A 22,019-nucleotide genomic window follows, 5' to 3' on the forward strand; every position below is an offset into this window, starting at 1 on the left:
TTTTTCTCAGTTCTTATCTGTTTTTGCAGAGAAATTTTTGGACTGATGTTACATATCTGTATTATATTAGAATAGCATTCTGTGGAGGAAGTGAATGGAAATAAGAATTCAAGGAGAAAAAAGGACTTATAAAATTACTCTTAGAGAAGATAATCATATTTTTTAAATGGGTGTTTGTGGGTAGTATTTCCCAGTAGTATTTAGAATCCACTGAATAAATTTAAAAGGATGATATAAATCTATATCGAAACGTCCATGTTTAATATATCAGAAATTGCATTTTTTGTGCAAGGGATCCATATTATTGAAACACTCTTTTGGGGTGTATATAATCAAAAAGTTTGAAGACATTCTTCTATAGGCCTGTCCTTCCCAATCTTTTTTCTTTTTTTTCATCATAGCATGCAGAAAAAGTGAGACCTAGGCCCTGAATAGTGAAAACAATTTTGAAGAAGGAGGAAAAAGTTGGAGTACTTCTACTTCCTAATTTCAAAACATATTGCAAAGCTACAGTAATCAAAAGTGTGTGGTACTGGCATAAAGACAGACAAGTAGGATAATGGAATAGAGAGCTCAGAAATAAGCCCTTGTGTATATGATCAGATGATTTTTGACAAAGTGTCAGGACCACTCAATGGAGAAAGGACAGTCTGTTGAACAAATCGTGTTGGGAAAACTGCATATCCAAATACAAAAGAATGAATTTGGACCATTATCTTATACCACATTCAAAAATTACCAAAAAATGGATTAAAGACCTAAATATAAGACCTAAAACTATAAAACTGTTAGAAGAAAACACAGGGGGAAAACTTCATGACATTGGACTTGGCAGTGAGTTTTTGGATATAACACTAAGAGCACAGGCAACAAAAGCAAAAACAGACAAATGAGACTATATCAAACTTTAAGACTTTTGTGAATCAAAGGCTGCAATCAATGAAGTGAAAAGACAGCCTACAGAATGAGAGAAAATATTTGCAAATCATATCTGATAAAGGATTAGTATCCACAGTATATCAATACAAAGAACTCCTACAGCCCAACAACAATAAATAACTCAAGTGAAAACTGAGCAAAAGACTGGAATAGACATTTTTCCAAAGATTTTATAGAAATGGCCAGTAAGCATATGAAAAGATACTCAATATCACTAATCATGAGAATCACCAGCTTGGCTACTATTAAACAAAAACAAAACAAACAAACAAAAACAACAGAAAATAACAAGTGTTGGCAAGGATATGGTGAAATTGGAACTCTGTACACTGTTAGTAGGATTGTTAAATGGTACAACTGCTATGGAAAACAGTATGGAGTTTCCTCCAAAAATAAAAAAAATAGAATTACTATATGAGCCATCCCATTTATGGGTATATATCCAAAAGAATTGAAAATAGTGTCTAGAAGAGAGATTTGCATACCCATGATCATAGAGGGACGTTCATAAAAGACAAAGAGTAGAAGCAACCCAAATGCCCATCGATGGATGAATGGAATGAGGTATTTACGTACAATGGAAAAGTATTCAGCCATTAAAAAGAAGGAAATCATATCACATGCTACAGCATGAATGACCTTGAGGACGTTATGATATGTGAAATATTCGCCAGTCAAAAACCAAAAATGCATGGTTCCATTTATATGAGTTATCTAAAGTAGTTAAATTCACGGAAACAGGAAGCAGAATGGTGGTTACTAGGACCTAGGGAGAGGGTGAAAATGGGTCTTGTTTAATGGGTTTTACAGTCTCAGATTTGCAAGATGGAAAAGTTCTAGAGATCTGTTTTATAACAGTGTGAATATACTTAACATTACTGAACTGTACACTTAAAAATTGTTACAATGATAATTTTTATGTTATGTGTTTTTAACATAATAAAAATATATAAATTAGTATGGTAGTAAAGAAATGGGTCATAAAATGTAAAACAAAGCTGTTCATGGTGGGAGGTGACCTGCTAGAGGTTCCAGTAGTCCCAGGCCCTACTTGGCTGTCCTGAGAGCTGAGAGGATCAATATCTTGGCTCACCTGTAACCCATTTGCAGTTTACTGGGAATCTCTGCTATAGACAGAGGGTAACCATTGGTGGTTTTAAGCAAAAGTATAGCATTTCAAGATTTGAGTTGCAGAGAAATGGATTTGGGGGCTCTGAAAAAGGTTGGGTAGTTCAAAGCTAGAGGTAGGTGACCATTTGGGAGATGTTCATACAAGTCCAGATCAGGGCCTTCAGAAGTAAAGACAGGACTAAGGTAGTAGCAGTGGTGATAGAGTTTGAAACTTGCTAGCTATAGCAGTGGCAACCTATGCAAAGAATTTGAGCCGAGAAACAGGATAACCAGGTTAATATTTTAAACACATTCCTTTGTCGGCAAAGAAGAGAATGAATGGGAATGGTGGGTGAAAGTGGAAATAGAATGACCAGTTGGGTGGCCTTTGCAGTATCTCCCAAAAGGGGAGATAATCTTTTCCTTAGCTTGGTATTCTTCAGATGTTACTTAATGGTCTACACAGTGATAATCCTGGAACTATAAGATAGCAAGTATTTTTGAGTGACTACTATGCTAATATCATTTGGGACTTTTGAGACCCTAAATGAACTTTCCTCATGAGAGGGAATCCTTGCAACTCTACAGTGTCTGCCATGCCATATTCCTCCTTTGAAAAGAAGACCAGAAACAGTCCCTTGAACACAGATCACTTTTCTTTGTATCATGTGAGCATAAGTCGCACAGATAAATTCCTCAGAAGAGAGAATCTCAGGTCAGGAGAGAGATAATTACCCATGATCACATTGCCTCTTTTTATTTTTTTTAAGTATATAAAATCAGACGTATAAACAACCTTCTGGCTACTCACATCCCACATTCCAAATGTTAAAACTTTAGTATTATGCTGTCCAGTATAGTAGCCACTAGCCACATGTGGCTATTTAAATTTAAGTGTAAATTAATAGAAATTAAATAAAAATTCAGTTCCTCAATCATACTAGTTACATTTCAGTGGCCACATATACCTACCTAGTGGCTAACTAATTGGACAGCACAGATAAAGAACACCTCCAGCATTACAGGAGGTTCTATTATAAAGTGCTACCTTAGTGAGAATCTTCCAGACTTTCTGCTGAGACAATAAACACACACATACTGCTTGGGTATTTTATTTATCTATTTTAAATTTTATATCATGGACTCATTCTTGTAAAATGTATATGCTGGAACTTTTTTGGTTTACTTAATGTCAACATCTTTTCAAGCTGTATATATAACTCTATAGCATTTTTTCCTAATGTCTGTACAGTATTCCAGTGAAGACTCTACCAGGTTTTAGTTAACCATTCCCCTATCAATGAACATTTAGATTATTTCCAATATTTTTGCTATAAGAAAATGCTCCAGTAAGCATCCTTATATATGCTTTTACCCATGATGCTAATATTTCTGTATGTAAATTTCTGGGATTGGAATTGCTGAATAATAGAAATTCACATTTTAATTGTTGATCATAGTTGCCCAGTTACTCTCAAAATTGGTCAGGTTCTTTCCTATCCATGGTAAACAGAAGTGCCCATTTACACACTTGCTTGTCATCTTTCTGTGTTATCAGTTTTTTTGATTTTTGCTCCTCTGATAAATGAAATGTGGTTTCTAAGATAATGTGATACTAAGATAATTATCAGACTTTATCTGTATTTTTTTTTTAAGCAGCAAGTAATAGCAAAATTAAGCTGGTATTGCAAGAATTTAGCTTAAATATAAGGAAAGTTTTCTCACAGGGACAATAATGGAATATTAGACTGTTCTAATAAGGAAGGAAGGAAGGAAGATACTGAATTGGTTTTAGAATATGCAGAAATTTGCTTTGGTGAGCAGTGTCTATGTACCTCCATCCTCATTTACATTCCCTCACATTATTTTCTACTGCTTTGGATATAATAAATCAACACATAATTATGAAGTGGTAGGAAAGAATTATATAAGTTCTATCTAATATACGTAATATTGCCTTTAGTGACTTCCTTTGAAAAATAAAATGAAAAATAAAATAGGGCATATTAAATTTCTTCAAGTCTACAGATTTGTTTTGTTTTGTTTTGTTGTTGCTTTTGTCAAGATAGGTCTAAAGATTTGTTCGGTTTTTGAGCAAAGGAAGCATGTTTAGTTTTTAAACTTTAGAGGAGGAGGATACACTCTATTTCTGCTTAAAAATATTTTCAGTTCTGTCCTTTTGTGATTTGATTATCAGAACATTCTTCTTCTGTGATATAGGAGGCCACTTATTTGACAACAGGAGTCATTAGAATTCCAGAACTGGAAGGGACCTTAGAGACCTAGTCCGATTTAATCCTGGCGTTTTGAAAGAAACTCCTTCTTATTGAAAATGGGATGGCCTCGTCATTTTAGATTGCTGCATATTTTTATGTGCTGAAAGGAATATGTTAATTTGAAATTTATATTCCCATTTCTATTTCCTTAGAAATAGAAAAAGATTAATAATTCTGAGGCATAGGAAATTAAGCAGCTTCTCTGTTCTTTAGTCCTTTTTTTGGCTTTGTATTGCTATGTGATGCTTTCTGTGCCTTGGCCAAGAAGAGCCAACTAAAATTGTTACATCCCCTGAATTATTTACAAGTCATAGGTTCTAGAGGTTCGTGCTCTTTATAGAAACAAGTACATTATCTCTGTTTTTTTCTTGTCTTAGAAGAATGGAAATGGATTTGCTTCAGCGCTAATAAGATCTTTTCTTAGACCAGGGAGATTAAGTTTTCCTTTTCCTAACGTCGAAGGATTTCCGTTTCTCATTTACTTTTTGGTCTTGACATACTCATATTGAAAAAAGCAAATACTGTCAAATTAATTGCCCACTTCTAGAATTCAGTTTCCTTTCTAGCTTCAAGTTCTTGTTAAATGAAAAACCAATACTCGGTTTATGAGGACAGACTGTTCAGAAGCAAATCAGAATAATGTATATTTTAAATTAAATAGACCTACGGAAAGCTGCAGTTGAATTTCTCATTTAAGCTTTTGTTGGTAGAATAATTCATTCGTTGGAAATGTCCCTAAAAAAGACATCTATAATTTTTTGATGATTGAATTACAGTGTTTTCTCTATAGTTTGAAGGTTTCAGTGACTATAATTTGTCAAGTGAGAAACTGAACAGTTTTTTAATACTAGTATAATCTACACTTCTCCTCAGGGAAAAAATTCTTTCCAGAGGGAGTTGTAGTTACATTTTACTAATATATTTTAAAGTCATTGGTTTTATTCATTCAGGCAAAACATTTAACTTGATAAGGGTAAGAACAAGAGTTTATGTTTATGTTACCAATTATTCTAGACAGTTCAAAATAGTCCTCTTCAGTGATAGGTATAAAAAAAATGTTAAGGATTGAAAAGTCAAGTTACTAATCAATGAAGAGGTAGTTGCTTTTTGTTACTGTTACTTGTAACTTCATCTTGCTTGTTTTTATTTCTCTATATATCATGTCAGTTGGTTGGAGATCAGCTTAGGAATTTTATTTATATAGAGAGCAAGTATGATTCAAGGTGTGGTATGAAATAAAAGTGAAAGGTAATTTCAGCAGATGAGGTCAACTAACAAAGTAATCTAAACTGGCAAACTTCTTGAAAGACTTAAATTGAATCCTCAGTGCAATCCTTGATTATCTGTGAATTTTAAGGAAAAATGATTCAGAATGTGAAAAGAATAGAGTTTAAAGGAAACTCACCCCTCAAGAATGGTTTGCTCCCCCCTCCCCCCCAAAAAAGTTACAGATTCAAAACTAAGCAGAAATGTCTCTTGGACTTGGAAATGCCATTTTTTCCCCAGTAAGTTGTACAGGAAATGAGGTGGGAAAGCCCAGTTAAAACATGAACCTTTGAAATATTTTGCTTATAGCTGATGCTGTCCTGATGTAATATAGTCGTAAAATGACTGCTTTAGGAGCAAACATCTGGCACATGAGTCATAGCACTAAAGTAACAAGACTAGGGAAGCATTTTCATGATCTATTTTTAGATGTCTCCAATAGGCAATTTTAGCTGTTTTTAGTATAACCTGTTTTATTCACTATTGGCAAAAAGAATATTTGCATAATAGAATACAGACAGAATTCAAGAATGATGTGGGTGTTCTTTTCTCTCTCTCTTTTTTTCTTTGCCTTTAAAATGCTATGGTAATTTATTTGGGGACTCAGTGTTCTTTGTAATTATTTTTTTCTAGCCTACTAAAAAATTAGGTTGAGAGTCATACTTAATTGAATGAATGTGTTGGTTTTCCTTTATTGATGCAGGATCTTTTTTTTTAAATTTATTTTATTTTATTATTATTATTATTTTTTAAATTTATTTTGGCTGTGCTGGGTCTTCGTTTCTGTGTGAGGGCTTTCTCTAGTTGTAGCAAGTGGAGGCCACTCTTCATCACGGTGCGCGGGCCTCTCACTATCGCGGCCTCTCTTGTTGCGGAGCACAGGCTCCAGACGTGCAGGCTCAGTAGTTGTGGCTCACGGGCTTAGTTGCTCTGCGGCATGTGGGATCCTCCCAGACCAGGGCTCGAACCCGTGTCCCCTGCATTAGCAGGCAGATTCTCAACCACTGCGCCACCAGGGAAGCCCTGATGCAGGATCTTTTTTAAGTAATGATACACTGTTGTTTTGAAATGTTGAAATATACATTGTGTATGTGTGTGTGTTTATGAAATATAAAGATCCATTAATCCATATCAGGCCAACTATTTTGAACTGTATTTCTAGAGGATCTTTTTTTACATAGTCAAATTCTGCCACTTAGACTTGAATTAGAACAAAAATACTCTATTTTTCCTATTCTTAATCAAAACTAAAGCTAAGAATTGTTTTTTAATTTTTTTCTTACTAACTAAAATTGAATGGAACAGAGAATTATCAAAATAAATATATTTATAATTTTATATAGAAAGCTTATTTGAAAGATGGTTTTGATCTGGGATATAAAGTCTGAGTATATAAAATTTATAAAAAATAAAGTGTTTTTGTATTTCTTTGGAAATGTAAAAGGTTTAGAATCAGCATCTGATTTGGTTACTATATTTAAATATATTAATTTAAATCTTGATGCTTTGATCCCTATAAAGGGATATATGGGGAAACATTTGGGTGAGAAGGTCATTTAATTTATATTCTAAATGGATATAAATATTTACTACATACTTACAGTGTCCTTGAAGATACTTATATATGTGTGTGTGTAAGAGTTTGCGCGCACACACAATATACATATTCCCTGTCCTCCAAGGCTTAATGGTTAATTGTATCGACAAGATGTACATTTATGATAAACAAGTTAACAATGCAATAAATGACCCAACGCAGTTTATAATTAAGTTCTGAAAGAAAAATATAATCAAATGCTATGGTTTCACAAGATCATTGGTGGGTTCAAGAAAACGTCATGAGGAATTAATCCGAGTCCTGAAGGAGAAGTTGGATTTGGAGAGGTGGAGACAAATGGGAATGCATTTTAGTTGACAAATATGGGATAGGCAAAGGCAGAGAGTAAGAATGAGGAATGAGGGTGCTGTATTTGGAGAGTAATCATTTTAACAGCCATTAAGGGTGTATATGTGCCAAGCACAGTTATTAACTCCATTTTGCTAAAGAGGAAGCTGAGAGGGAAGAGATTAAATCGCCCAAGGACATATGACTCTTCAGGGGTAAAGCTGGGTATCAAACCATGCAACATGATATCAGAGACCTAAGAGTTGTTCTAGACTTGTGCTGTCTCAGACTGTAGCCAAGAGCCACATGTGCAGTGGAGCACTTGAAACACGTCTGGTCCAAACTGAGATGTGCTCTAAGTGTAAAATACATGTCAGATCTTGAAATCTTAGGATCAAAGAAAACAATGTAAAATAGCTCATGAATAACTTAATATGGATTACATATTGAAATAATATTTTGGCTATATCATATTAAATAAAATGTATTATTAAAATTAATTTCACCTGTTTCTGCTTTTAAACTATGGCTACTAGTCAGTTTAAAATGGCATGTGTGACTTGCATTTTATATTTATTGTGCTGCTGCTAAGGACTGCCCACCAGTGAGTGAAGAGTCTAACTGAAGTGAAAGAACAGAAACAAGGGTGAGGGCAGGCAAAGGAAAAAGGAGATTAGATTGGCATTGAAATTTATCCTTGAAGCTAGAGTTCCTCAGAGCGTGATCCGTGGACGATCTGCCTCACGTTTTCAGAATGAGGTCAACCCTGAAACTTCAGTCATCCCTAATTCATTATTTTGGTCTCTTCCTTGCAGACATTTTAAGGCTACCTAGAGAGGGGAATCTGCAGAAGAGACTGTAACCCTGGTTTTACAAAGACAATGAACATGGATGCCATTTTCTTAATATTCTGATCAATGTTGCTGAATTGGACTTCAGCAAAATAAAGGATACAGGCAGTTGATGACAGTGTCATTTAAAGAATTGCTTTCTGGAGATTGGATGGTTGCTACTTATTTATTTAATATATGGAGGGGGAAAAAACGCTTAAAATTACCCCATAACTTATAGCCTAGCCTTTGACTGAAGTGATTGCCACTTGGCTCATTAGGTGAACTAGGTAAATGCCAATACCAATGTGATTTGGCGATTTGTGGGGTCTTTGGAATGTTTACATTGGACCCTGACCACCCTAAAGAAGTTGTATGTCCTGGTGTCCATACGCTATAGTACATTTTGTTAAGCTGACTTACCTCTTAAGTCATACCAGAGCTTGGCACTTTCAAATTACCCTGGCCAATAGGAGATTTTGATCTATTTATTCTAAGAGACAATCATAATTGGATAACAAAAAGTAAATTAGTTTTATTTCTTCATGAGTACATAGAAATTTATAGATCTTAAGGTTTTACAGTAGATGTTCCGTATTGACATTAAACAGTGCATAGTTCTCAAATGATAGACACGTTGCTGTGATCTTCCACAACCTTGATCAGTGATCAGTTAAAATACACTGATGATGATGTGGATTGAAGAATACCATCCCTCATAGAACTGAATAAAATTCTGTACATGAACGGCAACTTTATCAGACATTCAGCGGCTGTTTTTTCAGTATAAACTTTTTTTTTTTTTTTAAGAATGTGCTTGATCTGCTTGCATATTTTGAGGACATAAGAAATAACCTTGGTAAAGTGCTGAGATTTTGACACTTTTTACCAGTCGACAATAATAGCTGTCAAATAGCAGCCTGCAAAACAGTATCAAATGATTTTCAACATAAGTCAGGAGGCTGCAAAATTTTTAGCACTGGCACTGAGTAGAAATAGCCACAAGGGTAGTACCAAATCTGCAGCTATTTCCGTTTTTGTTTTTTTTAATGTTTCCCATTTTTAGGTTGACTAGAATTTGGAATGCATTTTCTTACAGGATTATAAATAGAATTCTAGACCAGCCTTCAGAAACATCTTTAACCTATCTGAGTCAGTTCTGTTTCACCTTCCTTTGACCTCTGTTTGTACTGTGACCTCTTTGGGAAATGTATTCCTGTGATAGTGGGAGATGCCTGATTAAATTTTCTTTGTCTTGTTAATAGAAATTCCCCAGTCAGAGGCATTGAGGTATGGGTAAACTGTCATGAACACAAGTATTTTGTAAAAAGAAGGTATTTCGCAAGGTCTTTCTCGTCCCGATTGGATTGTTTTGAATTGCGCTGTAAGGAGATAACTGGGTCTCTGCAGGGGCAGGAAATCCAAATTCCTGCTGTCTTCTGTCGATCCTATGAGTCATTTGTGAATTGAGTCAGGTACTTTTTATACCAATATGGAAGAGAAATAACACATTTTTCATAGTTTTCTTTTGTACAGCATTCAACAAGGTTATGTGCACAAACTAAGCTCTTTGAAGGCTTATTTGCTTTTGTATCTCCAGCACTTAATTAGCACAGGGCCCAACACAGAAGAGGTGCTGTGCTGTGTTTGTTGAATGAATGAATGAGTGAATGAAGGAATAAATAAATGAGTAGCTGACCTTTATGAAGTACTTTAAATGCTGCGTGGTCTCCCAAAGATTTGTGGTAATTTGATAAATATTTTTATAGCAATTTTAACATTGAATCGTGGACCTTAGAGTGATAAGCTTTACTAGGTCTTTGCTTCTCACGAGAGAGAGCATTTTCTAGACGCGTATAAATGGGATGGCCTAGTTGCCATCAGCCCACAATAAGACAGTTGTTTTTGGTGCAGTGGAAAAATTAGCAGAATAAAGAGATTGCCTAACGGAATTAGATTGCTGAAGAGCAAACTGTAACTTTCCAAGTTACAAAAAAAATTTACAGGTCTGAATATCAAGGGAATACTTCTCTTTTAAAATAATAAATATCTTGCTTTTGACCTTACTTGCAAGCACCACTGTTTCCTAATCTTATCCTTCTTTATAAGCCGAAGGAGCAAGTATAGCAGAATACTTGCTAGCTTGGGCTTTGGAATTCAGGCAGACCTGAGTTCAAACCCCATTCTGCCACTTAATCCTCTGTCATCTTGGTAGAGTTACGTAAACGAGGTAATCTGTATTTCTCATTGTAAAAAGGGGGTGATAAAAGATCCTTGTCATGCTTATGTGAATTAATGTCTATAAAGCATTGAAGCATATAGAAATGCTGAATAATGTTAGTTGCTATGTGATAACCCCTATCTGAAAATGGCATTTTTTTGCCTCTGCCTTTGAAAAGTTCCTAGCCACTTTTTAAAGACTTAGTTGAAGATGACTCCTCACTATATTTTTTCATCTCTGTCACTACCTCATCTGAGTTCCCATAGTATTCGATTACAGCACTCACCATGGCTGTTACATGTTTGTTTCTCTCCTACACTAGATCACAAATTCTTTCAAGAAAAGGAGTTCATATGTTTGTGTTTTTCTGTGTTTCTCCTACAGGGTTTGGCACATGGTATTTAACAGAACATTTGTTAAATTGTTTTGTTTTGTTTTGTTTTTTGCAGTACGCGGGCCTTCTTTCCTACTGTCAGCATCCTAGATAACAGGTTCAGTCCCATCTTTTAAGTTGATTCTTCCCCCAGAATTTTGAAGCTGATTGGTTTAAATACAGTATTTTATTTATATTTTGTAGTATTTTGATAGCTAAATCCTGATGACTAGCATTGAGAACTTATTATGTGTCAGGCACTGAGGACTTTCGTGTGCTGTCTGGTTTAAACTCTCACAGCAACCCCACTAGGTACTGTTGTTTTCCATGATGTTATGGTAAGAGAACTAAAACTTATAGGTACAGGGTAACTTGCTCCAGGTCGCAGAGCTGGTAAGTGCTGGATCCAGGATGTGAACCTAGGTAATCTGATTCTGGGGCCTAAACTTATAATTAGGCAACTGCCTGCTCTTTTCACATTTTGGGGGAACTTTTTTTTTTTAATTTAATTTGAGGTAATACATATAAAGTATACTGTTTGTTTCAGAGTAGTTCCTTTAAAAATTATAGTTTTATTCCTTCTCTTCTGATATGATGTGAGATAAATTCAAAGATAATTATATAAAAATGAGTAACACAAGCATTGTAAGGGATCATACTGTCCAAATCAATTTTGGGATTTTTAATTCCCCGTTGCAGTGTTGGTTGAACATCTTATTTTAATCCAAGAGAGTGTTCTCACATATAAGAAATCACAGAGTATCAGGAAAAGGTGGTGAATAGTAGACCTATCTGGTTTCAAAATTCAGTTTTCTTTATCTTTGATACCTTGTCTTATTAAAACACTTTTAAAGATATCTGTGTGGAATTTTAGGTATGTTTTTGGTCATTGTGTATATTTAACTTGTGTGATGTCTTAAGTAACAAATATTTGTCATTTTAAGATTCTTTTAAAGTCACGTTTGCAGTTTGATCTAAATGTAAATAAACTCGATGTCCAGTATCTTAAGGTCCAAATAACCTGCACACTTTTACATACATTTGGAAATTCAGGTCACATGTTTCCCGGTTGTTATTACATAGAGCAAAATCCTGATCTAGTATAGTTTACCATTGTTTTCTTCCTTAATATGAACATTATATTTATATAATACTTATTATATATCAGGGGTTGATTCTATTATGTTTACAGGAAATGTTTTTAAAATATTTTAAGCTCTATATTTCATGTAAGCACTTTTCATCTTTTTCAAAATAGGTAAATCAAACTGGGAAGATGATGGTTGGGGAGCATGGGAAGAAACAGAGCCCCAAGAACCTGTAAGTCTTTGTAAACATGTGCATGCTTTTTGATAGCGGCATTTTCCTTTTGTAATGATGGTGACATATTTCAGTGTTAGGTTAACATTTTAAAATCAGGCAGGCCTGGTGTAGAGTTTTGTGAATTTGAAGTTTAGTCTGCATGTGATCAGAAACTGCACTATCTGATTTCTGGTTTTTAAAGCTCACCTTGGCTGCTTTATGGAATAGGTTGCCTCTCCTACTCATAAAGGTCATGTGTTGGTTTATTTTACAGTATTTCATTTTGATGTTCCACTGTTTCAGCTGCTTCTGGGTGACGTAGACAATGACAGCCTAGTTAGAATGTGTAAGTGTTATCAGGCCTCCTTTAAATCTGACCTGTAAAGTATGTTGTCTTCTCTTTATTGGCAAGGAGATCCTAAATCTGGGGATGACGCATCTTAACTGTTTCAGTTGAAAGCTGAAGTATGCTTCTGCTCATTCTGAAAACACATGAAATTACTTACATGTGGAATATTTTTTCATTCGGATAAAATTTGAATATTTACAAGTGGCCCTCAGGGATGAGGGAGGCTTGTTGTTCTCTTTGTCTTGACAGATTTGCCCACACTGTGGATTTGGCAAATGTGGCGAGTGAAACAGTATTGTTAGGCCTCGTTGACAACAATTCTGGGTGTAGCAATCATTCCTAACTGTTTGAACCCTTTACCCTGTCACAGTCTTTTGTACATGATGAGGGTATTTGGAAGACAACAAAAGTGGGCCAGGACAGTGGGGTTCAGAGGTTATTCAGATGTTAAGAGATGTTTAAGAGTGTTTCTTTGTGTTTAAGTGTTTCTGCAGTGTTTAAGAGAGCTTCTTTGAATTTGGATCCTGTCCTCAAAACAAGACAACATCTTTGCCAAGGGAGCCTGTTTGGTGGGTGAGAACATAAATGGCACTGTGGCCAGGGAAAAGGGTATGACCTCTGCCTTACACTGCAGCATCATCCAGAACTTTCCATGTATAGGATCATTTTGAAGTTTGGCTGAGAAACATGTTTTATACCAGGACTATTAGAAAGTTTACTAAGCTGAGGCAAAAGATTTCTGTTATTTCTGCTACCAGCTATGGTGATGAACAAGTCCAAAGGCACAGCCAGCTCCAGAGGCATGGCAAGAATCAGAGTTAACTTTTGGCAGATGTGTGAAACGCAGAAGTACACGCCCTAGTCAAGGTTAATAGGTGTAGCCACCTAGTCGGCATGGAGAGGGAACTTCGACTCTCTCTTGTCATGGACAGACGGCAAACTCAAAACCTGCCTTCCTTCAGAGTCCACCTGGCGGGCCTTGGCCACATTAAAGATGAGAGAGACCAGGACTGGAAAAAGCAGACTGTCATAAAGTCAGTTTATGGTTGTGTCAGGGTGCTGTAACTGTCAAAACAATGATAGGCTTCTCTATCAATTGCCATTGGGTGGTGGTTACTGTGACCAGCAGAAGAAAGTAGGCTTTCATTCTTCATTAGTCTGGCATTAGAGACATGTTGTGTTCTGGTCCGTTTAGGCGGGCTGCAGTGGTGTGTCGGTGAACCACAGAGAAGGGTACCTAAGAGGAAAGTGCAGTAGCCACTGCCACCGAATGCCGACCTGAAGGCCAGCTCGCTGCTACTGAGTCCAGCAGACAACTATAAAAACTTTAGGGTGCTTTTTATCCCCAGAAGTCTGTCAGCTCTTTGAGAGTAGTTTCTTATTTTTATGGCAGACGAGAGTAAAGGGCTTTTGTAATCATAGAGATTTAGTACCAGGGGTCTGGATAAGGCTTTTCTAAGGAAGGAGAAAGCCTCTTTATTTTCGATTCTGGGGTGTCAGCTGTAATGAGGGCTTAGGGAAGAAAGCATATTCTAGTATCTGTTATCAGCAGTAGCCAGCCACGTCCAAGAAAGCAAGCGTCTGTGACACTGGTAGGCTTTGGAACTTTAAGGATGGCTTCTCTTATAGAAAAGGACAAATGTCCTTCTCCTATAGATATTTCGTACCTGTGTTAGTCTGCTTGGCTGCCATAACAGAATACCACAGACTGGGTGGCTTGAACAACAGAAATTTATTTTCTCACCGTCCTGGAAGCTGGAAGCGCAAGATCAAGGTGCCATCAGGGTTGGTTTCTGGTGAGACTCCTCTTCCTGGCTTGCAGATGGCTGCATTCTTGCCGTGTCCTCACCTGGCCTTTCCCCTGTGCACGAAGACAGAGAGCCGGTTCTGGTGTCCCTTCCTCTTCTTAGAAGGATACCAGTCTATCAGAGGGCTGTGCCCTTATGACCTCTTTTAACCCTAATTAACCTCCTTAAAGGCCCCATCTTCAGATACAGTCACATTGGGGGGTTAGGGTTTCAACATGTGAAGTTTGGCTGCAGGATACAATTCAGTCCATAACAATGCCCCAAATAATGGATCCATGTCAGGCGTAACTTTTATGTGTACAAGTGCAATGAATAAGGTTAAGGAATTCCTCCTTGCCCGTGAGTAAATACACGAAAGGATTGAAAGGCAAACAGAATAGGCTTTCAAGACAGAAGAAAAGGCAAAACAAAGATCTTCCTCTGTACTGTATTTTAAGCTGACATCATGACAAAGGGGACCTGGCTGGGGGAAATGGGAAAAGAAGGTAGTTGTACTATAACGTCTACCTATTAATGATCCTATAACAAATAGTAAATAGAATTTTTTACAGTGTTGTAAGGGCTTTTAGTTGGGGTTATAATTTTTTTGCTTTGGGAAAGAAGTGGTGTGTTGCTCAGCCTCATGCTATGATGGGAATCTAGCCAGTTCGGGAAGAAGCTTGGTAGGGTTTAATTTAATTTTAACTGGCAAGGCAGATTTAATGAGCTTTCCTTCGTTGGTGTATTAAGACCAAAGGGTTGGAAGTATAGAATCGAGGATTTGTTTGACGGCGATTTCTGGAACAGGAAGCACAGAAGGTCCTGGGTTAAGGTCCTCAGTTAAGGTAGGCAGCATGGAAATTTTCCACTTAAGAGACACCTTAGGAATGTGTCCCATCTGTTTTACAGAAGGTGACATAATGCAGTTTACGGAGGCACTAATGATTTAGCAGATTAACAGGGAATGCAAAAAGCATGCTGGTCAGATCGAGGCCCCAGAGAAATGTTTGTTTACAGGCTGAGCAATAGGAGACAGCATGACCTGATTAGAGCATTAGAGCATTAATAATCTGGGGTAATGCTGGAAAATATTTTGCCTTATTTTAGTGTCCTTAGACTGTGGTGCTATCTACCACGCAAGAGACGTAAGCAGTGGATTGGCCAGAGGCAGAAGGAGAGCACCCACCTTACGCTAAGGATGCGCCCGAGGCCCTCCTCCTGTGAGGGGATGGTGGCCGCAGAGGGTCTCTTTCCTCAGGTGGGCTCTCATCAGGACTTTGGACCTTGGACTATTAGAAACACTCATTTTGACAGTGACTTTCCATGTTAACACAAGCTGGGTTTAGCCTAGTGCTTCTCAACTGGGGGTGATTTTACCCCTTAGGGGGCATTTGGCAATGTCTGGAGACATTTTTGTTTGTCACAACTTGGGGGAAGGCACATCTAAGTGGGTAGAGGCCAGGGAGGGATGCTGTGAAGCGTTTTACAATGCACAGGACAGCCCTTCAAACAAAGGATTGTCCACCCAAAATGTTAGTCGTGCTGGAGTTCAGAAGTCTTGGGCTCGCCCATGGCTTTCAGTATAACTCTCGCAGCTTTTCTTGCTGCCTTTACCTTTTTGTTCTCTAAAATTTCTTGGCCCCTTTTGGGGGCCTCAGAACTTTTGATCTTGTAAATCAGCCCTACCTCAATTTAAAAAAAGTTATTTAATAAATGAAAAAAAATAGCAGAGGGGGGTAAAAAAAACCCTTTGATCTTTATGGCCATGAGTTGGGTTTTCGTAGATACCGGTGGAGTGATTTGCTAGTGTGAAAAGTGCAGTTAAAGGATTGTTTGCCAGCCAGCAAAGGTGAGTGTAAGCTGTTCCCCGGTCTTTGGCCACAGACCAACCAGTATCCGGGCTCAGTCTTGGGGGCACTATTTATGCCTAAATATTTAAAAGTGACCTATTTTTAGTCTCACTATGCGGTCAGCCACCACTTTTCCTTGCTCTTGTTGACAGTTGTTCATTTTAGTTCAAGTCTGGACTCCTCAGGCATTCCTGTAGGGTAGCTCTGTCAGTTGGTTTTGGCTTGGTGATGGCTTCTGCCAGGGAGGGAGGGACAGTGGCTGACTGTGTGGGATGGGGGAAGGGATCTGGGGAGCTGCTTTCAACCAAGCCTCCCGACTTCAGCCGCATCTCTGCCCTCACTCCCAGGGGGAGCTGGCACCAACTCCTAAGCCTATTGGCAATCTTGCAGTGCAGCTGGGGTTGCTTCTCATCTTTCCTCGCCGCCACTTTAGTGGGAGTTAGTTTTCCAGGGACTGTAAAATCAGTTACCACCTGTCCGTCTGCTTTCTAGCTCTCAAATTTTAGTGGCTTTTCTCCTCTCCTTCTTTTTGTCTGTACTTGAAACAAACTCTTCTACTGTTGTTTTTAGTGGGGTTGAGAGTGCTGGGGAAAGTGAGAGTAAAATTGATCTGTTTAATTCTCTCTTTACCTGAAAGTCCATGTAGACTTCATTTTTACATATTGTTCTACCTCTTGCCTTTTACATTTAATGTAATATGGAGGTTTTTCTGTGTCTGCATATATAAATCATCTAGTTCTTATAAAGGAATACTAACTGTTACATTGTATAGATATACTATGATTTATTTAGCCACACCCCTGTTGAGGGACATTTTGTTTTTGTTTGTTCTTTGTCTTTTCTGTTTTCTATCACAGGAGATGCTGTAATCATCTTTATATCTACTATGCATCTTTGGTTACACATGCGTGTAGTGTCATGAATGAAAGTCAGACTGCCTGAATTTCTATCCTAACTCTGCCACTCAGTGACTGTTAAACCTTGGGCAAGTTACCTAACTTCTCTCAGTCCAGTTACGTCATTCCTAAAGTGGGACTAATAGGATTATTATAGGATTAAAATCACAGGATTATTAAGAGGATGAAATGAGACGTGCTTAGAATAGTACCTGGAACATACGTAGTATGTGCTCAATAAATGTTAGCCATTCTTATTTTTCCTTTAGAATAAATAACTAAACGTGGAATTGCTAAGGTTAAAAAGTGTGCATGTTTCAAATTTTAATAAAAATTGTTGAAGGGTGCTGCCAAAAGCCTGCCCCAGTGTGTATTCCAAACACAGTACATGAGAGTGCCTCCTTCTACTCTCTGTGTCACAGAAATGAAAACATCTCCGAGGTAATTGCTTTTTACCATTGTGCTCTATTTATTTTGTAAAAAATGAAATATTTCTCTGTACCCATATTTTTATCAATATTGGGAAACTCAGAACTATGAGAGATGGGTATGTTTTCTTACAGAGGCCTGCTTTTCTCAGGTACTTTTTGAAATTGTTTGCCCCTAGTAGATTATCCAACTTTAATCTTTGCAAAATCAGAATGGTGTGAAATGCCATTTCAGTGTTTTAATTTGTACTTTTAAATTTATGAGTGAGGTTTGTCATCTTTTCAAGCTTTTCACTCAAATATTTTTTAGGAACGTGTACTGTTATCGTGTGTGTGTGAGCGCGGGAGCGTGTGTGTGTGTGTGTGTGTGTGTGTGTGTGTGGACACTAATAGCAATTTAAAGTCCATAGCATTTAATTTAACTATTAGCTCTATTCTGATTTATATTGGGTGCTAATTGATTCTTGTTTATTAGTCTTATTTGTCCAACTAGACAGTAAAGTTTTTGAGCAGGAATTGTTTGGTACTTTCTTATATCCCATGGTGCCTAGGGACCACATAGATTTAGTATTTAATATTAAACAGTTGTTTCAAAAATAAAGAAGTATGCTTTTTAGTTTTGGTGTTTTATTGTAGTTATTTGTGAAATGAATTTTTTTGTGAGTAATGAATTTGCTTTGTAAAAATGACACGTTTATTACCAAAAATTCAGGTATTATAGAAAAATAAAAAGAGTAAGATAATCAAATTTCTAACACCTAAGGATAATCATCATTATTAACTTTAAGAGGTTATAAATGTAGGCATATTTGGTTGAGTGGTTGGATGAATGGGCCACACAGAAAATTCTCTAAAAATGGAGTCACATTATATATACAATTAAAAAATAAATAATAGCAGAATTAATCCTACTTGAATTGACAATTGAAATAAAACTGTAAGAGTTACTGAATTATCATTAACTTCCTCTAAGGTTAGGAAGAAAAATAATTTTAAAAATTGAGATTGAAGTCAGAGGGTTTTGTGACTAATTGTGTTTGTAATTTTTTTTTTCTTTGGGTTATCTGTAATCAAATTTGTAACCAGATTTAGAGCTCTTGCCTTGCCTCATTTTAATTTTGACAAGACCTTAAGATCTTTCACTTGAGAATTTTAGTCCCTGATCCGGAAAATGGCCGGGAGCAGTACTTTTCATGCCATGTTAGAGAAAGCTCTAGGGCTCTGCAAGGGTGCTAGGTAGCTTCCTCATTTCTGCTTTTATCTATATCATATATTAAGATATTGTATAAAATTTTGTTCGGGAATAAAAAGTCTTGCTACCTAAAAAAATGTTTGAGAAGCATTGGGTATTATATATGCTAATAGTAGACTAGAAAAAAGGAAAACTTACATGGCATTATTTACTTTTTTGTGTTTCAAAATTGCTGAAGCACTTATGTCTCTTTGTTTAGAAAGTGTAGCTGACTAGTTTATTTCTTTGCTTTAGGTAGTAAACTACTGAGAATTACAGTGAATATGCTGACAGACCCTTATTTATACTGGATTTTGCTGGCGCCACTGTTACGTGTACATGCCTGTGAAAGTTAGCACGATGACAGTGACAGTGAAAATTGCAAACGACGGACTTATTAACTAAAATTGAAAGCTTTGAAAAATTACTGTGGGCTACTTCAGTGGTTCTTTAGTCATCACAGTAGCTGATACACCAGAAAACATTTGCCACTATGTTTACAGAGTGATAATTTACCAGCCCCCATGGTGGCCAGCTATAATTGAAAGGCGGTTAAATTACTGCAGTTTTACCATCTGCTGCGTTGTGAAAGACTAATCGTTTGACAAATTTGTGGGCTTAAAATCGAAAGAAGTAAATTTTTAAAATATATATTTGTCACAGCCCTAGCGTTTAGAAAAGATTCCTTTTCATAACCCACACCAGTGGTTTCCGTTATATGTGCAGATTGAGAAAAAATTTTACTAGTCTCAAGGCAAAGAAAAATCCTTGAAGTTTAGGCCATACTAAAATAAAATTATACTTTCTCTCTTCCCACCCCGAAACAGGGGCTGTGTTTTATGTCTAATGGATGTATTTAATGTTACCTTTAGTAACTGGGTACATGCTGGCTTTTGTGAAAAGCCGTGGTAGCCCCTGGTGATGCTGTTTTTGTTTTTTTTAATATCATGCCTCGCTGGGGAAATTAACTGCCTTGTCAGAGGATGGCATTATTTTAGGATCATTATCTTCAAGGGAGTTTTGTTCATGGCTGTGGGCCCCATTATTGTGTGGGAGGTTTTCAGAAAAATCTGATTGGTAGGCAGATGCCCTTATGGTAGAAAACAGTGATGAGCTTACATCTTATTGGCCAACGAGTGTGTGCTGAGACTTCCTGGCACATCCTTACTAGGCCTTTACAGCCCTCTTTCCTCCGTTTACTTTTTTAATCATTGAGGGGCACTCGTCTTTTAGTCTAGAAGCGGGGTAGAGCTTCTCGTCACCCCCTTCATTCTGAATGCCCAGCAGCAGAGCAGAGTTAAAGGTGCTGTGGCAGTTTTCCTTATAGGGCCCAGCTTCCCAGGGCAGTGCAGTGTGGAAGCAGCACAGAGGTTGCCCAGGCAATTGAACCCCAGGGCCTGTGTCCAGATGCCTGTGTCCAAATCCCTGCTCGGTCTGTGTCATGTGGAGAAGTTACCTTGATCAGTCTCTGTTTCTCCATCTCAAAATGAGGGTAGTAATAGAACCTTCCTTATAGAGTGACAGTGAGAATTAAGTAAGACTTTTGTGTAAAGCATTGAACACAGTGTCTGGCTTAGTAAGTGTTTGGCAGATGTTGCTGTGTACATCATCCAAATCACTGCCGTCCTTCCTGTCTCATTCCTGTCGAGTTAGGTGGCCAAACGCAAGCACACATCTGGGGCAAACACTTCTTGACGGACCCACTGTCCTCTGCTTAGGATGATACCAAAGGATTTCCTTATGGTGAGAGGAGATTTCAAGTGACTGTGGCCTGATTTCTACCAAATTGCTTGGTTACAGCGTAGCAGACATTATAGAACCATTTAGGACATGTACTTTCCCATCCTTTTATTCTTTGTTTGCCTTTGTATATAGCATGTTGATTGTTGATGTACATCACCCAGATGTACAAGGGATTTTTTTTTTTCTTTTTTGAGGACTTATTGAAAGAAATTTGATTTATGTAAGACTTCTTCTCCCACCTCCACTGACAGTTGTTGTCAATTTGTAAATTTGCTTTATGCTTTTCTGATAACATTTACACTGCTTGGGGAAAAATAGCTAAACCCACGGAGAAATAACAAAAATCTACCACTGTGTGTAATTTTAAGGATATCACTTGTTTTTAGTTGTGTCATTAGCAGCCTTTTATCTTATTGAACCTGATACACTGAATGTTGTGCCTTTGGAATTACATGTGACCGGGAGCTGGTGGTCGTCCCACGCCCACCCCACTGTGGCTGGGATCAGAGAGCTGTTGAACTCGTCTTCAGAGCACGCAGCCTTGCATTTCGTGACAAAAGCTAGCATCCTTCCCAAGTGGCAAGACTAAAACTTTAGCTCTAGAATTTTATGACACGTCAAATCCTAATGATGATATGATATAATAATATAGCATAACATATATACTACAAGCATGCCCCGTTTCATTGCACTTTGCAGATACAGCTTTTTTTTTTTTTTGCAAATTGAAGGTTCGTGGTAACCTTGCCTCAAACAAATTATCGGTGCCATTTTCCAACGTTTGCCCACTTCATGTCTCTTTGTCACATTTTGGTGATTCTTGGGCGATTTCAAACCCGCCACCAGCAAAAAAGATTATGACTTGCTGAAGGCTGAGATGATGGTTGGCATTTTTTATCAATAAAGTATTTTAAAATTACAGTATGTACATTTTTTAAGACGTAATGCTATTATTACACACTTATTAGACCACAGGACAGTGTAAACATAACTTTTATAGGCACTGGGGAATCAAAAAATTCACGTGACTCACTTTGTTGTGATATTTGCTTCATTGTGGAGGTCTGGAGCCAAACCCGCAACATCTCTGAGGTCTGCCTGTATAACAGAATCACGTGAGCATTTCCTAACCTGTTTTCACAATTGGTGTATGGAACTCCTGCTTGTACGCGTCCAGCTTTGCCACGACAGACTAAGGGGGTCTGCTTTTAGTCCCACAGCTACAAGGAAAGATGGAGAGTTAGAGAGGACATAGAAAAGGAAATGCAGTGAAGAATGACAGAAGATATTGGTTTTCACCCCCTTTCCCCCCCATCATCAAGAGATGAAACCGGAATGCTGACCCACGTGAAGATTCTTTTTCTGGTTTCATGCTACTAAAAATGTACATTTTTGAGATGGCTCAGCAGGGTTGGGGATGTAACTAGTCATTGTGGAGTAGTGTCTCTGAATTTGCTTCTGTGTAAGTGATACCGGTTTCTTGTGCTTTTATCTTGGTTAGTACTTATGTGGCAAAATTCATGTTTGCTCTGG

The 22,019-nt window shown here is 37.3% G+C and overlaps 1 protein-coding gene across 2 annotated transcripts in view; it reads left to right on the plus strand.

The window, feature by feature from the left end:
* The window catches only part of RAB3GAP2 (RAB3 GTPase activating non-catalytic protein subunit 2), a 90,285-nt gene that overhangs the window by 6,353 nt on the left and 61,913 nt on the right, over positions 1 to 22,019 (plus strand). For both annotated transcript variants that reach the window (XM_033430450.2, XM_004271021.4), the window contains exon 2: positions 12,159 to 12,220. In XM_033430450.2, coding sequence (XP_033286341.1) covers positions 12,159 to 12,220 — 62 coding nt within the window. The remainder of the gene's footprint in view (positions 1 to 12,158; positions 12,221 to 22,019) is intronic.

Source organism: Orcinus orca, chromosome 1 (assembly GCF_937001465.1).
Source record: "Orcinus orca chromosome 1, mOrcOrc1.1, whole genome shotgun sequence".
Classification (NCBI taxonomy): Eukaryota; Metazoa; Chordata; class Mammalia; order Artiodactyla; family Delphinidae; genus Orcinus; species Orcinus orca.